Below are 15,008 nucleotides of genomic sequence, written 5' to 3' on the forward strand. Positions count from 1 at the left end.
AAGCAAGGAAGAAAACAGCACCAGGTTCTGAGTATTTATTTCAGGTAGTGGGCGTCTCTAAGGGGAGACTGGAGAAAAGAATAGGCATTGCCATCCACCTTGGGTAAATCCTGGCATCACGTGAGATTACTCAGACCTGCTGCTGCCCACTAAGGAGGGGGCTGCTCTCACCAACGGAGCAAGAGCGGAAGACCTGGGGCAGACGCAGCCAGTGGGTGCTACCATGTGGCAGCTGGGGAAGGAAGATAGATGAGCCCTGCTTCATAAGTCTGCGCCTAATATTGGGAGAAAAAAGGGGAAACTGGTTAGCAATGGACAAGGGCAGCCTGACTGCATCTCCTGAGGACACACCCATATCCCAGGTTTACTTAGCCTTGATCCTAGCTCCCTCCCCTTCTCCTCATAGACAGGGTTTATCCTCTCTTGTTTCTATGGTAACCTCAGTCTATTCCCCTCTGCCTATGAGCTTCCCTGCTTTGAGGACCTGGCACTCCAGGCCTGAGGATCTGTCCTCGCAAGTGGAGAACTCAGTTCACCCAACCTCCTCCACTCTTGATATTGCTAATAACAACAGTCATTAATTTCATCATTTATTGCATTCTTGCTTCAAAACCAGATGCTTTGTCCACATTGTCTCTAATGCTGACAACAGCCCCATAAGGCAGGTATTAGTTTTCCTACTTTTCAGAGGTTCAGAAAGATTAAACTATTTCCCCAAGGTCCCATCATCAAGACTGCAGCCCAGGCCTGTTTAACTTCCAAGTCTGGGCTTTTCCTGGACACCATACTTCCTCAAAGGGAGTGGTGATTCCTTTTCCCTTTGAGGAAGAGTTAGTAGTGGTAACAGGGAATAAGGGATTGTGAGCTGGATGGTGGGGTCCTCACCTATATATCAGAGATGCAAGCACCACAGCCATCAATACCAGCAAGATGCCCATGAACAGGGGAGCCTGCCCAAGGCCTGCTTCTTGACCTGTGAGTGGAATCCCAGGCATTGCTTCAGTGTCTGCTCCCTGCCAAATAGCCTCTGCCCCCTCCCCTTCTTTATTTCAGCTCTGTCCAAGTACCTACCAGGCATGACAAGCTGGGTGCTGACCATTGCCAGGCTGTTGGCATCAGCCAAAGACACATTGAGGCAGTAGGTCCCCGAGCCACCATTTAGTACCTGGTGCAGAACTAGCTGGCAGGCTGGGCTGGGTGCCACAGGCTGACACAGCCGCTGGGCAGGGGGCTGGCACCCTGGCGATGAGATGTCCATACAGGCTTCCTTGGGTAGCCTGGGAGAGGTGTCATCTCATGTCAGGGATTCTGGGAAGGGACACTAGACACCAGAGAGCAGGGCAACAGTCAACCCAGGAGTTCTCGGGGCTACCAGTAGGATACTCACCCGCCTTGGCAAGACACAGTCAATTCAAATGCATCCCCTTCGCTGGATGGCACAGCCTGCAGGATCTCAGCATTCTCAATACCCTCTGCAAAGTTGCAAGATTAAGTCAGGGATTCCTCTCTCAGGACTTCCCAAACATCCATAAATAGGAAAGCCCTAGGCTCTTTCCCTAATCTCATTCCCGTGCCTTCAGATGAAAACCCTGGGACTTGGGTATTTTTGTCCAGGTGAGTAACTCCTTCCACTGGCAGCCTGAAGCAGCACACACCTCCCTCCACCAGCCCCCCTTATATGCAAGACTCACGGACAATGTCCAAGGTGAGGGAAAAGGAGCCGTATCGATACAGAACACAATCGAAGGGGACTTGTCGCTTCACCAGCGTTAAGGTGTCTGTGCCATCCAGCAGGGGGCTCTGGGAGCCTGGCAGGAAAGTATTGAACAGGCAAAGTCAAGAGACATGATACACCTGGAAAGAGCCTTGCAGGCATTTTCCCAGGTAGACTCAGAGCTACTGAATCCAGGCTTGGAATTAGACAAGGCCTGGGAAATCTCTTTTTATAAATAAGGAAACAGAGGATCTGAAGGAGAAATAACTGCCCCAGAGTCACACGGGGGTAGCATTGGAGTTTCAAAAAATGCCAAATGTTTATCACTCTCCACACTGTGCCAGGTCCTGGGCTAGACGCTTGACATATGTTAACTTACCTAAATGTCACTATCTCATTCCTCCCTTTTCAGTGTTCCTAGCACAATTCAGGGTTGACCTGCTTTGGGATAGGAATCCAGAGGTGGGAAATGGTGTCAAAATCTGGGAAAGATTTCTATGCATTTACACTTGAACAGAAAATTAGACATAAATATTATGTAAATGATCAGTCTGTGCCCTGCCCTGCCCCTCAGGGAACAGCTCTCCTCAGGGATACACAAGCAATAAGCTCTCTCCCCAGGGCCTAGGGGAAGACCCTGACTTCCTAAACTCCACATCTGTTCCGTGTCATTAAGAGGGACCTGAAGGCTTTAAAACCAGAGAGGGCTCTGAGGGGACTCCATCATTAAGCAATGATTGGGTAACATCTGGGTTCTGGGTATGTCTTTCAGCTCTTTGGTAACAAATGCCCCAGTATGAATAAACCTCATTCATACTGACCCTCTTACCTGTAATACCTTCTGTAGGCATGAATGGGCTGGCATCTGGACCCTCAGGCTCAGGTGTGGATACCTCTCCCGCTGTGGTCTCCATCAACTCTGTAGTTGTTACCTGTGCAACTGTGGTTTCAAAGGGCTCTGCAGTTGACACTTCAGGTGTCCCTGTGACCTCTGCAGCTGGCATCTCTGCAAGTGTGGTACCTATGACCTCTGAGGTTGACCCCTGCTCAGGTGTAGTACCTATGCCTTCTGCAGTTGGCACTTGCACAGGTGTAGTGCCTATGACCTCTGTGGTTGGCACCTGCACAGCTGTGGATCCAGAGGGTTCAGCAGTTGGAACCTGACCAGGTGTAGTACCTACGACTTCTGCTGTAGGCACTAGCCCATCTGTGGTGCCTGGAATTGGGGAGGAACCACAGGAGGTGAGAGGAATGGCAGCCTGAAGTACCACCCGGGCAGTGACTGGGCCAGACTCTAGGTAAGTGTGAGTGACCATAAGTGCCCGAGAGATCAGGGTCCCAGTGCTGTCTCCAAAGTCCCAGGTGTAGGAGAGGTCAGCCCCAGACAAATATCCACTGGGGTCATGGAGCTGGATGGCAAAGATCAGAGGTTGATTTCTCAGGAAGCGCTTGTTCCCTCCATCCAAGGCCTGCATCTGGGACACGCTCACAGAGAAGGGCACCTGGTCTAGGATTGGAACAAAAAAAGGTGAGACCCACACCTGGGCCACAGCTTCTCCTTTCACAGCTATACTCTCCAGCCCTAAGCTGACTAGCCATCCCTTCACTGGCTCCAAGCCCCACATTCCTCTGCCCAGGTCTTCCTGGCTCTGCCCCTCTAAGATTATACACAATTTCTCCTTTCCCCTTCAAGTCCAGCCAGGCCTCCCTACCTTCTTCTCCTGCCCTAGGACTGGCGTTGGCACTTCCTAAATCCTTACCAGTAATAATGAAAGCGGAGCTGGAGTGGGCGAGGGGCACATAGCTCTGGGATCCCCGGCGGTGGTAGACTGTCACTTCCATGGTGTGTGTGCCCATCGCTGCTGTGCCTGTCTCAATGCTCAGCCCAGACACCGGGCCTCCCAGAATTTGCCAGTATTGGCCTGAAGTTTTTGGAAAGAAAAGTAGGGAGGGGTGGGGGTTACTGGTCGAAGAAAACTGAGGGGCCAGATTAGAGACCAGGCAACAGAGAAGGAAGGTCAAGAGATGGATCGAGGATGATTAGAGGGTGTTATGGAAGGTTGTGATATGGGGGGCAGGAAAGGGGTCCTAATGAATGGTTCCATGGGATGTGACTATAACTGGGAAAGGGATCCCAGAGAGAACTATAACAGAGAGAATTGGAGGGGGCTAGGTGCTATGGAAGAGAAAGGAGCCACGGGGAAAATGATTAGGGAAAATCACAGAGCTTAATGGATGGGACCAAAAGGAAAGGGGGTCAGGTAGGAAGAGGTGAATCCGAGTGTAGATGACAGGCCAGAGCAAGGAGTCCCTCACCCCAGGTCTTCCAGACATAAACAAATCTTCTCCTCCGAGACCATGGGTCAGATGGGCAGGCCCCCCCATCAGGGAAGATGCAGGTATCATCAGGTTCCTGGGGATACACTGGCTGTCCTATCCACACCTGGCTCCCTGAAAGGTAGAGAGTCACCTTCGAACACTGGCATTCCTTCCTGTACACCAAAACCCCCAACGTGGCTCCCAGAGAGGGGCTCTGGGAATACTCCCGAACTATAAAGTACATTCCCCTTGGTATAATACATTTTGGTTGGTAGTGGGAAGAATGGAAACTACAATTAAAGAGTCATGTGTATATATTTACATACGAAAGAGATTGCAAGACCATATATCCAAATGTTTAGAGTGATTTGCTCTAGCTAGTGGGATAAAAATAACAGCACCAGCTAGCATTTATTGAGCCTTTACTATAGGCTAGGGCAGGCATCATGCTAAATTTATGTATTATCACATTTTAATCCTTACAGCAACTTTTCAAGGTCGGTATCATCCCCATTCTGTGGATAAAGGAATGGTAGCACAAAACAAGTAACTTGCCCAGGGTCACATACTAGTAATAAGTTTACATCCAAGTCCATTCAACTTCTGGTCCACTGAATCTTCTGTCCCCCATTTTGGGGACTATAATTTTTTTCCTTTTTTTTTAATTTGTGTTTTCTAATTTTTCTAAAATGAATATGCATTACATATATAATCTGTTTTTTTAAAAAAGTAGAGGGTAAGGGGGCATTCCCTGAGGTCATTGGGGACACCAAGGAATCTGAGCCCTAGAAATGAGGGCCAGCAGTAGAGAAGTACTCACCATTGATGACAGTGTCATTGGCCCAGATGACCTGCCCGTCTGGCAGCACTTGTTGGCTTTCAGGGAAGTGCAGGGTAATAGAGAAGGAGGCATTTGCCCCGACCAGCGTAGGCCCATCATTACTGACCTTCAGGGCCACAGGGCCACCTGGGAAGGGTGGCTGCATTAGCTGGGACTCCTTGGCTTCCCCTCCCCATATGCCTTTCCCTCTCCTCTCTTCCCAAGCTACGTTCCAGCCAGTTCTTGCTCCTCTCCCCACCTCATTCCTACCATGCCCTCCCCAGAAATTGCCAAGTTCACACCTCTCCAGCAGTCAGGCCCCTGTATTTCTGTCCACTCTGGATATAGCTCCCTGTTCCAGGCTTTAGTTCTGAGCTGCCTCGAGACAGCAGGCCAGTCCCAGTCGTTGGGTCCTAAAAGGAAGGTACCATGAGGGTCCTAGGATCCTTACTCAGTCCCTTCTCAGGAGATAACACTGTCCCATGTTGCCCCACTCATTCTCACATTTAAAGTGCATTTTAATGTGCTGAATACCCACCATGTACTAGGCACTGTGCTAGGTACAAAGGACTTAAGAAGTGACTAAGACATGGCCCTGAAGGGATCCAAGGTAAAGTATAGGGAATAGACATATACATATACATAAATTACTATAATTCAAGGCACTGTTTAATATGAGCCATAGCCAGACATACATGAAGTACAACAAAATGACAGACTAAACAGATTAGTTCCACTCCAGTGGATTGGGAAAGACTTCAACGAGGAGTTGGCCTGTGAGATAAAGCACTCCAGGCAGGAGGCCCAGCGTGAGCAGCACGCATGGAGACAGGGAAACACATGGCGTGACAGGGAACTACTAGCGATATGGTTGATGCACATTGTGAGAGATGAGGCCAAGAAGATGGTTTGGGGGCTTTGAGTGTCAAATGAAGGAATTTGGCCTTCATCTTGCAGGCAAGGCCATCTCAGAAGGTTTTTTTTGTTAATTTTTTTCTTTTTGAGATATAATACATATACATAAAATTCACCCTTCAGAATCTTTTTGAATATAATCAGATTTGTGTTTCAGAAGGGTCACTATGGCAAGCAGTGAGGAAGATGGATCAGAGGCAGGCAGAGGTTGGGGTTGGGGCAGAGTAGACAAAATTATGGCAACTGACTGAGTGGCCTGAGAAGAAGGGATATGATGGATCCCCATATGCCTTACCCAGATCCAACAACTATCAAAATTTTGCCACATTTGCTTTATCTATTCTTTGTTATTGTTATTTGTTTGTTTTTTGGCTAAAGTATTTAAAAGCAAATCCCAGGGTGGCCTGGTGGCTCGGGAAGTTGGAGCTCCATGCTCCTAATGCCGAACGCTGCCTGTTCGATTCCCACATGGGCCAGTGCCAGATGGCTCAGTTGGTTGGAGTGTGGGCTCTCAACCACAAGGTTCCCGGTTCGACTCCTTGATTCCTGCAAGGGATGGTGGGCTGCAACTAAGATTGAACATGGCACCTTGAGCTGAGCTCCCGCTGAGCTCCCAGATGGCTCAGTTGGTTGGAGCACGTCCTCTCAACCACAACGTTGCCATCCCGCAAGGGATGGTGGGCTGCACCCCCTGCAACTAACAACGGCAACTGGACCTGGAGCTGAGCTGCGCCCTCCACAACTAAAATTGAAAGGACAACAACTTGACTTGGAAAAGTCCCGGAAGTACACACTGTTCCCCAATAAAGTCCTGTTCCCCTTCCCCAATAAAATCTTTTAAAAAATAAGAATAAAAATTAAACAAATAAAAGCAAATCCCAGACATCTTGTTATTTTAATGCTACAAATTCAGTTTGAATCTGTAAAAAAAAAAAAGAATATTGAATAAGCATTGTCACTTCACACTACACAAAATTATCAAAACCAGTCCATATAAAATTTCATAAATGTCTAAAATTGGCATTTTATGATTTTAAAAATCAGGATCCAAAAAGTAAGCACAATTTTTTAGAGCTGCAGGTGGGCAAGTATGAATAGAATATTTCCAGAATACATTAAGGAACATAGTAAAAGAAACAGTTGAAACAGCAGCATGAATGAGGGAGTCAGATCAAGGAGAACAGTCTCAAAGTCTGTAAGACCAGGAATCTAGAGCAAGAAAGAGGGAACTGGGATCTGATGTATATATTTCAGCACAGCAGAAACTATCCTCGTTTCATTTCTAATTTGTACTGGAAATCTAATTTGATTCTGCTGGGGGAGGATCTGGAATTATCTCATTGAGCATCCCACCACTAGAGCAAGAGAATCATAAGATGCCCCATTCTTTTTCCACTCCCAACCCTCCCTCCTCAGAGTAGCACGGGACATTCCAGACCCTCTCACCACCCCTTGCCCCCACCCCTTTGCTCCTGTCACGAGGCCCCAATCCCCCAGAGCCCTTTCATGTGATGCTCAGCTGAGACCCCTCTCCCTGTCTCTTCCAGCCCCAAGACAAAAGCCTGGGCTGTGTTCACTCATCTCCATCCCAAAGAAGGGAGGTGGTGCCTCCTTACCCTTCTTATCCAATACCACATTCTCTCACTCCTCACTTTAAATATTCTATCCCTAGTAACTGAGACATTTCCTAAAAGAATCTCCTACTCATTTTACCCTCTTGGAGCCCCTGCTCCAGCTCACTGCCCAGAGGGCCAAAGAACTAGGGCCACGAAGACCCATTATCCTCTTGCCCTTTCAAGCAGATGGGAGTATTTTGAAGCTCAGTCCCAAATCTCTATGTGAGGAGGGAGGTCAGGTGCCCATATCCTCACTAAATCAAATGGGTGGGAGAAGCCTGAAGTGTTGCCAGTATCTACCATTAGGAGAGGGAAAAGCAGAGAAGGTGTGCAACCCCAAATTCACACTTATTCATATCCACACACTCCACACTCACCTTCTGTGGTCCCCACAGCCAGAAGAGCACCCATCACAGCCACATGGAGAAGGCATTTTCTCTGCATCAGATCCATCCTGTCTTCCTTCCAGCAACCAAAGGTGCTGGGGGTGGGGGTGCCTAGGACAAGCCCCTATATAAGAAAGGGGTGCTCATTTGCATAGCCCTTCCTCCTCTCCTTTCAGAGGACGCCTGGGCGGGGCAAGAGGACCAGAGAAAGGCAGAACTAACAAGGGATCCTGGTCCCCGGACATCCCATTATTCAAACAGTTCCTGGTTTCATTAGGTCATTCTCATCTTGACTGAAAAATAATTAATTGACTGAAAGGCAGCTACATAACACGTACCCGACACACACAATTCATCATGGGAGAGTGAATCAATCTGTTGAGTCAAACTAGGAACTCTTAAAAAGACCGAAATAGAGACCCTTCATCCAGAAAGAGACAGTATCAGAGTAGGCTGAGAGGCTGAGGCAACGGCTCCTGCGAGGCCCAGGAAACCCTTACAATGAGATTCCCAGCTTTCTGCTTTTCAAAGGAGGACCCCTGGGCCAGGTGGAATTTAATCTTAGATCAATAGACATTTTCCCTAAGGGTTATGAAAACGGAGAGATCAGGAAATCCCTACAAATTCAGGACACAGGTAGGAAACTCGAGCCTAAATCAGGTACTTGAAAAAAAGTGCTTAGTCTCGGAGGTAGAAACTTGTCTTAATGCTGCACAGAACCGAACTTGCGCGGGGCGGGGTCATTTGCGGCGAGGGGCGCTGGGTTAGCCCCGTCCCCTCTGACGTTGACCAATAGGAAAGGCTAGGGGCGGAGCCAGGGAAACGCGGGAAGGAGAGGCGGGGCCTCTGGTGGTGGTAGGGAACTGGCGGGGAGGCGGCAACATTGTTTCAAGTTGGACAAATTGACAAGAGCAAGAACTGTACTGCGTTCCATCCGGACCTGGAGCCGCGGTGCCGGGCCCTGTTTCTCCCTCCTCCGCCCCCGAGAGCGGGGCCCCGCTTTCTGCAGGGTTCCCAGGTCCCCGCTCCAGGGCCGGGCTGACCCGACTCACTAGCGCTTCATGGAGAACTTCCAAAAAGTGGAAAAGATCGGAGAGGGCACGTACGGAGTTGTGTACAAAGCCAAAAACAAGCTGACCGGAGAAGTGGTGGCGCTTAAAAAAATCCGCCTGGACACGTGAGTGGCCTCTATACCCGGACTCCTACTTCGGGAGCTCCTTGAGTGCCCCCCACCCCCACCCTAACAGGCGGGTAGCAGTCCAGGGACCGGAAGGTAGCAGGGAGGGACTTCTTTTGAATTGGAGAGGTGGATTGGAGGACTGTAAAGGGTTTCCCTCCGGAGATTATAGGGTACTGTCGAGTCGTGGGAAATCTGCTCCCCAAAACCGGGTGATGCCCCCTAACGTGCAGTCAGGAAGAGGAAGGAGGCCTCTTGACATAGGGTCCAGGACTCCCCGTGGAGTTGGGTTTTGTGGGAACCGGTGAAGAGTACCTTTCTGAATAAAGAGCCCTCCTTACTGCCCCAGCCCCACCCTCATCTTAGAATTCTGTCCCTCTTTCAAAAGAATGGCAGTTGAACTTCACTGGCCCCTCAAGGGAAGCTGGGTGCTGCTACTCCCTTTTTTTTCCCTCTTACCTTCTCTCTTTCCCTTCACCAGGAGGCTTTACTTACCTACCTCTGGGAAAAAAAGAAATAATGACCTTAATATGTCCCAAAGCCACTTACTGTCCACACATGAATGAATTCCTACAGCACCCTTTTTCTTCTCTCACTTTCTTAGGGGATGCTGGGGTGGTGTCTCCTTGGGGGGAAAAGAGTGACTGGGCTGGGGAAAAAGGAATATTTGTAACCACATTCCCATCTCTGCTTTTCCAACCTCTCCAAGTGAGACAGAGGGTGTACCCAGTACTGCCATACGAGAGATCTCTCTGCTTAAGGAGCTTAACCACCCTAATATTGTCAAGTAAGTATATACCTGGGAAGTGGTTGACAGTAAAGGAGCATGCCTTCTGTCGTGTAGTCTGGGCATTTCTCTCCCTCATTTCCATTCCTGGACCTCCCTTCCTTAGGCTGCTAGATGTTATCCACACAGAAAACAAACTGTACCTGGTTTTTGAGTTTCTGCACCAGGATCTCAAGAAATTCATGGATGCCTCTGCTCTTACTGGCATTCCTCTTCCCCTCATCAAGGTAATCCTTCTAATCAACTCTTTCCCAACACAAGCATGTCTTGGAGGTGGGGGGCTGAAGGCAATTCAGACTGAGTGGTGATTTGTGATCTTGGTTTCCTTCCCAGACCTCCATCCTCTACACACACACACACCTTTCTTTTATGGCTCTTTCACTGCACATTATGCTTATTAGCGCTAGGGCTGGGCAGGAGAATTAAAGAAGTTGAAACTCTAGTGAGTCAACTTAGCAGCTCAGGTAGAAGATCAGATGAAACTCAGATAAATGGGACTTGAGGGCACTTGGTACATTCCTCCAAAAAAGCCCTTCCACCTGTTTGGTGGGAGAAATAGCCAGTGAGTCTATTATCTGTTTTAGGGCTGGGTTCTTTACTCCCTGAGCTACTTTCAATCTGTCAACAAATGTTTATTCAATACACATTTATTGAACACCTTCAATGTACTAGGCACAGGATGTGGAAAAGACGTGCAAAACTAAGTAAGACTTAGTTCTTATCCTCATTGGGCTGACAGTCCAATGAGAGAAATAGCTTGCAAACATGTAATTATAATCTAACATAGTAGAGGCTTTAGTAGAGCTTTGTAGGCACAGAGCAGACCCTAATCTGCTCAGTGTAATAAAGAAACCCAGTCCTCTCTCTCTCCATTGTCAGAGCTATCTGTTCCAGCTGCTCCAGGGCCTAGCTTTCTGCCATTCTCATCGTGTCCTGCACCGAGACCTCAAACCTCAGAATCTGCTTATCAACGCAGAGGGGGCCATCAAGCTAGCAGACTTTGGACTAGCCAGAGCCTTTGGAGTCCCCGTTCGTACTTACACCCATGAGGTCAGTCCCTCTCTGCATTTCTTCTCCGCTCTCCCTGGCAGGTGTTAACAAGGACATTCACTAAAATAACTAAAAGTATTTTGACAGCAGTTTCTCTCTCACTAGATGGAAAGTATTTCTGACACCTCGAGACGTCTTAGAGTATGCACAGAGTTCATCCTGTGGGGCTAACTGGGCTTTGATAGAAACCAAGCCAGGAGAGCTGGATGGCACATTATTAAAATTGTGATCACTTGTCTCAAGTTTTCCAGAAAAGTCACATTGGGGGTTCAGAAAATATGGTCCCCAGAACCATGGGCTATGCTCATTCTGACGTAAGAAGTTGTATGTAATAATTTTACTTAGGGGAGATCAGAGGGAATGTAAGGATGGAAGGAAAGAAGCTGTTAGGAGGCTGAGAGTTAGCAGGGTAGTATCGGGGAGCTGAGATGTGGGAATCTCCATGCTCGATACACCACCCCTCCCCTTCCTACTTTTGTCCCCAGGTCGTGACCCTGTGGTACCGAGCACCTGAAATCCTTCTGGGCTGCAAATACTACTCTACAGCTGTGGACATCTGGAGTCTGGGCTGCATCTTTGCTGAGATGGTACGGAGGCATGCCTGAGTTCCACCCAGCCCACTCCTCCCCACATTCAAGAACAACTGAACTGTTTCTCGGCCCCAACCCATGGCCCTTCTGTTATCACGGGGTTCTTTCTCTAGAGTAGCACCAAGGTGGGTGATGGGGAAAGGACAGGACTGTTGTCCCTGATGTCAATCACAATATTAGTATATCCTCAAACAGTTTTAGCATCCAGTATATATCTCTTATCCCTGAATTGAGCTGAATCATATCTGCAGCTGCTTTAGCTTTAGTCTGCATATATTTGGGAGAATGAATTCCATTTAGTGCTTCATTTGACCAGGAGACCTTATTGTAGGGTGCTAGGAATGCGGTGAAGCCACCAGTGTTCACCTTATCCACACCTTTTATTTAAACTACAGACTTCAGATCATGTCCTCCCGCTATGTCTGGCTTTTCAGACTGAAGGATCCCTGAGACCCAGTGTTATATGGGAATTCTCATCCTCTTAAATCAACAGTGGAGTGGGCTGTTTTCAAATCAAATCAGCAGTATGTGTTATGGTCCTTTATCTGGGTTGTAACTGGGGCTTGGAGACCATTAGCCATTTTATATATATATAAAATGACATTTATCCCCCAGTGCATTACCTTACAATTGCCCATATTCCTCTCTCAATTCATCAAAAAATATTTGTTAAGCACCTAGTGTGTACCCAGCACCATGCTAAGTGCTGTGGGGAACACAGAAGAAATGGAAGACACAGTCTCTGCCCGCTGTGCTCCTATCTAGAAGTGGCTGCATCACAAGGAGGGGGGATGACCGCAGTGTCTACCCCATACCCCGTGAGTGGCTTGGGATCCCTTTGCTACACGTCTGTGGCACCCCAGACATTCACCCCCTCCCAGCCCCACCCAGCCTTGGGGATCTGCAAAGCCATGGTTGGGGGAAGGAAGGAGGGGGCGAGGAGACAGATGAAGGAACTTCATTGTCTCAGGCTCTGTGTAACTGACCCCATGAAAGGCCCTGGGGCGGGAGTCATGGGGCCCTGCTGACCTACCACTGCCTGTGGGAACCTCCATTGTATAGGGGGCAGTTCTGACTGACGTCAATGTGGGTTTTGGCCTTTCCTCTTTCCGCGTTTTCAGGTGACCCGCAGGGCCCTGTTCCCTGGAGATTCTGAGATCGACCAACTCTTCCGGATCTTTCGGACTCTGGGGACCCCAGATGAGGTGGTTTGGCCAGGAGTTACTTCTATGCCTGATTATAAGCCGAGTTTCCCCAAGTGGGCCCGGCAAGATTTTAGCAAAGTTGTGCCTCCCCTGGATGAAGATGGACGGAGCTTGTTATCGGTGAGAGTGTGTGGGGGGTGGAGCTGGGCGGGGCATTTACTCATTCACTACCGGAGGGCAGGGTTTCTCCTAAATGAAGGAAGGATGAGGCCCTGGACTCTGGGTCTCAGTTTTTCCCTAGCCCCTGCTTCTGTCATCCTGTTGGCACACCAACTGAGCAGTCAGATACAGAGAGGAGGGAAATGGGAACTCTGCTTTGGGTAAAAGAAATTCTGATTTCCCGATTTTTTTTTTTCTGTTACATTTTATTGGGGAATATTGGGGAACAGTGTGTTTCTCCAGGGCCCATCAGCTCCAAGTCAAATCTTTAGTTGCAGAGGGGCACAGCCCACCATCCCATGTGGGAATTGAACTGACAACCTTGTTGTTGAAAGCTCACGCTCTAACCAACAGCCATCCGGCTGCCCCTCCGGAAGTTCAGTGGCAGCTCCTTGTCTTCAATCTAGTTGTGGAGGGCACAGCTCATTGGCCCATGTGGGAATCGAACCGGCAACCCTGTTGTTCAGAGCTCAAATCCAGCCACCCCGATTTCCCGATTTCTTTGAAAACTTGCCGCCCATTTAGTCTACTGTCACATTACTGAAGTCAGTATACATCTCTCCCTCCAGCAAATGCTTCACTACGACCCCAACAAGCGGATTTCAGCAAAGGCAGCTCTGACTCACCCTTTCTTCCAGGATGTGACCAAGCCAGTACCCCACCTTCGACTCTGATGTCCTTACCCAAGCCTCCAGTCTCACCCTCTCCAGTGGGGGCCTGATGTGGCTTGGCTCTGGGCTATTTGCCCTCTGTCTTGTCTGGCTGCCTTGACACTTACCTTCCCCTCTTAAACAGCCAACTCTGGGAGTATAGGGGAATGGAGGGGGGAAAAGGGTAAAAATGAAAGGAAACTTCAGTATTAGATGCACTTAAGTCAGCCTCTCCCACCCCTCCTCTTAGTCATTGCTGAGGAGGGCTGGTATTTAAAATAAAATAAAATAAAATAAAAGACTGTTCCCCCTCACCACATAGGAGGATTTGCCATCCCAATCTCTGAAAGCCCCGCAATTAATATTTCCTGTGTTTGGGATGACAGAGACCCCAAGCATCCTGTGGCCACTGTTTGTTAGGCTAACTGATAGCAGGGGGGTAAGTTGGAATTTTTGAAAACCAAGCAAAACGAAAACATAGGGAGGGGCCTATTTTAAAGAATTAGGTTAAAAAAATAGATGCAACCAATTTATACCCTAGTTTTAGTGTTTCATTTCACCTAACAGTCTGGGAGACTCAAGACTCCCAGTCTCTGCAGTCCTGGGGTGGCTGCAGTAGAAATGATTGCCCCCAGTGCCCTTGTCTGACCCTTCGATGGGCAAGGAGTGTCTGGGAGGCTCTGGAACAGGGATTGTGCTTCACCATGGCCTTATGAGGCAAGTGAAATATGTTTGAATTTTTCTCTTCCTTTTAAGCTTCTCAGTTCTTCAGGTGCCAGGTCCTGTCTTCCTCTGAAGGCCATCCCATAGGAGTGGAAGTTAGGGTTTAGACATCATTTTGAGAATGCTCACACTTTTTCAGGGCTGTGACTGAGTGGGAGCATTGGGAAAAAATATTTCTTTAAAATAAGGATGAACAATTATATTTATATTTCAGGTTATGGTAGTTTCTAAGTGGAAGTGGGTGGATTTGTTGCCATGTGCACCTTGGGGTTTTGTAATGCAAATATTCAAGTTTCTTTTTCTTTTCTTTTTTTGATTGTCTCTCTTCTCCCACCTCTTGTCCTTGAGTGTTCTTGCTATTAACATTATTTGTAATTTAGTTTGTAATTCATTAAAAAGAAAAAGTTTCTAGTTTTATAGTTCATCTTTACTCCTTTACTTTTGTGTATTATTTACTGAAAGAATGGTGTGAGAGAATATGAATGTGTATATATGATAATTGGTTACAGAACCCCACTTTTCCTAATCTGTCTCTGCAGGGCTACCCACCCCACCCCATTTTGGCTTTTATGATGCAATTGGGATAGTGCTGAGGGTGGGCAAAAGTGAGAATTGTTGCCTGATTTTACATCTGGAGAAACTGAAGCCTTTGTATTTCCTACTTCTTTCCCCACAAACCTGCATCTCCTCCTGCCCCCAACATACACACATACCACATACACATACATACACTCAAGGTGGCAGTTAGGGAATTTCATTGTTAGGAAGGGCTTGGGAACAGCAATATGGTTGAAAGTGGGCTCTGTGAGAATTTACCTCTACGCTGCATTTCCCAGTAACCTTGTCATTTTTCCTTTTAGTTGCATATCACAAATAGCAAAGTTTTATAAAGATACT

The 15,008-nt window shown here is 48.0% G+C and overlaps 2 protein-coding genes across 3 annotated transcripts; one reads left to right on the top strand and one right to left on the bottom strand.

Annotated features, from left to right (window-relative positions):
• Positions 1 to 21: 21 nt before the first annotated feature.
• On the bottom strand, positions 22 to 8,472 carry PMEL (premelanosome protein). Its single transcript, XM_019742350.3, has 12 exons — positions 8,109 to 8,472; positions 7,762 to 7,894; positions 5,156 to 5,266; positions 4,854 to 5,000; positions 4,031 to 4,165; positions 3,475 to 3,636; positions 2,544 to 3,221; positions 1,692 to 1,808; positions 1,388 to 1,472; positions 1,072 to 1,277; positions 886 to 973; positions 22 to 275 (listed from the first exon to the last, which is right to left on the bottom strand). The coding sequence occupies exons 1-12, from the start codon at positions 8,127 to 8,129 to the stop codon at positions 131 to 133; spliced, it is 2,028 nt and encodes a 675-aa protein (XP_019597909.3). The 5' UTR covers positions 8,130 to 8,472; the 3' UTR covers positions 22 to 130.
• Positions 8,473 to 8,607: 135 nt separating this feature from the next.
• Positions 8,608 to 14,535, top strand: CDK2 (cyclin dependent kinase 2). Of its 2 annotated transcripts, XM_019742352.3 has the most exons (8): positions 8,608 to 8,947; positions 9,657 to 9,734; positions 9,841 to 9,961; positions 10,614 to 10,784; positions 11,270 to 11,371; positions 12,049 to 12,192; positions 12,496 to 12,699; positions 13,308 to 14,535. In XM_019742352.3, the coding sequence occupies exons 1-8, from the start codon at positions 8,832 to 8,834 to the stop codon at positions 13,410 to 13,412; spliced, it is 1,041 nt and encodes a 346-aa protein (XP_019597911.1). In that variant the 5' UTR covers positions 8,608 to 8,831; the 3' UTR covers positions 13,413 to 14,535. The 2 variants fall into 2 exon arrangements, with proteins under 2 accessions (XP_019597911.1, XP_019597912.1); XM_019742353.3 differs by lacking the exon at positions 12,049 to 12,192 and having other exon boundaries at positions 8,609 to 8,947.
• Positions 14,536 to 15,008: the final 473 nt, after the last annotated feature.

Source organism: Rhinolophus sinicus, chromosome 1 (genome assembly GCF_057876585.1).
Source record: "Rhinolophus sinicus isolate RSI-liver-muscle chromosome 1, RSI-T2T, whole genome shotgun sequence".
In the NCBI taxonomy this organism is placed as follows: Eukaryota; Metazoa; Chordata; class Mammalia; order Chiroptera; family Rhinolophidae; genus Rhinolophus; species Rhinolophus sinicus.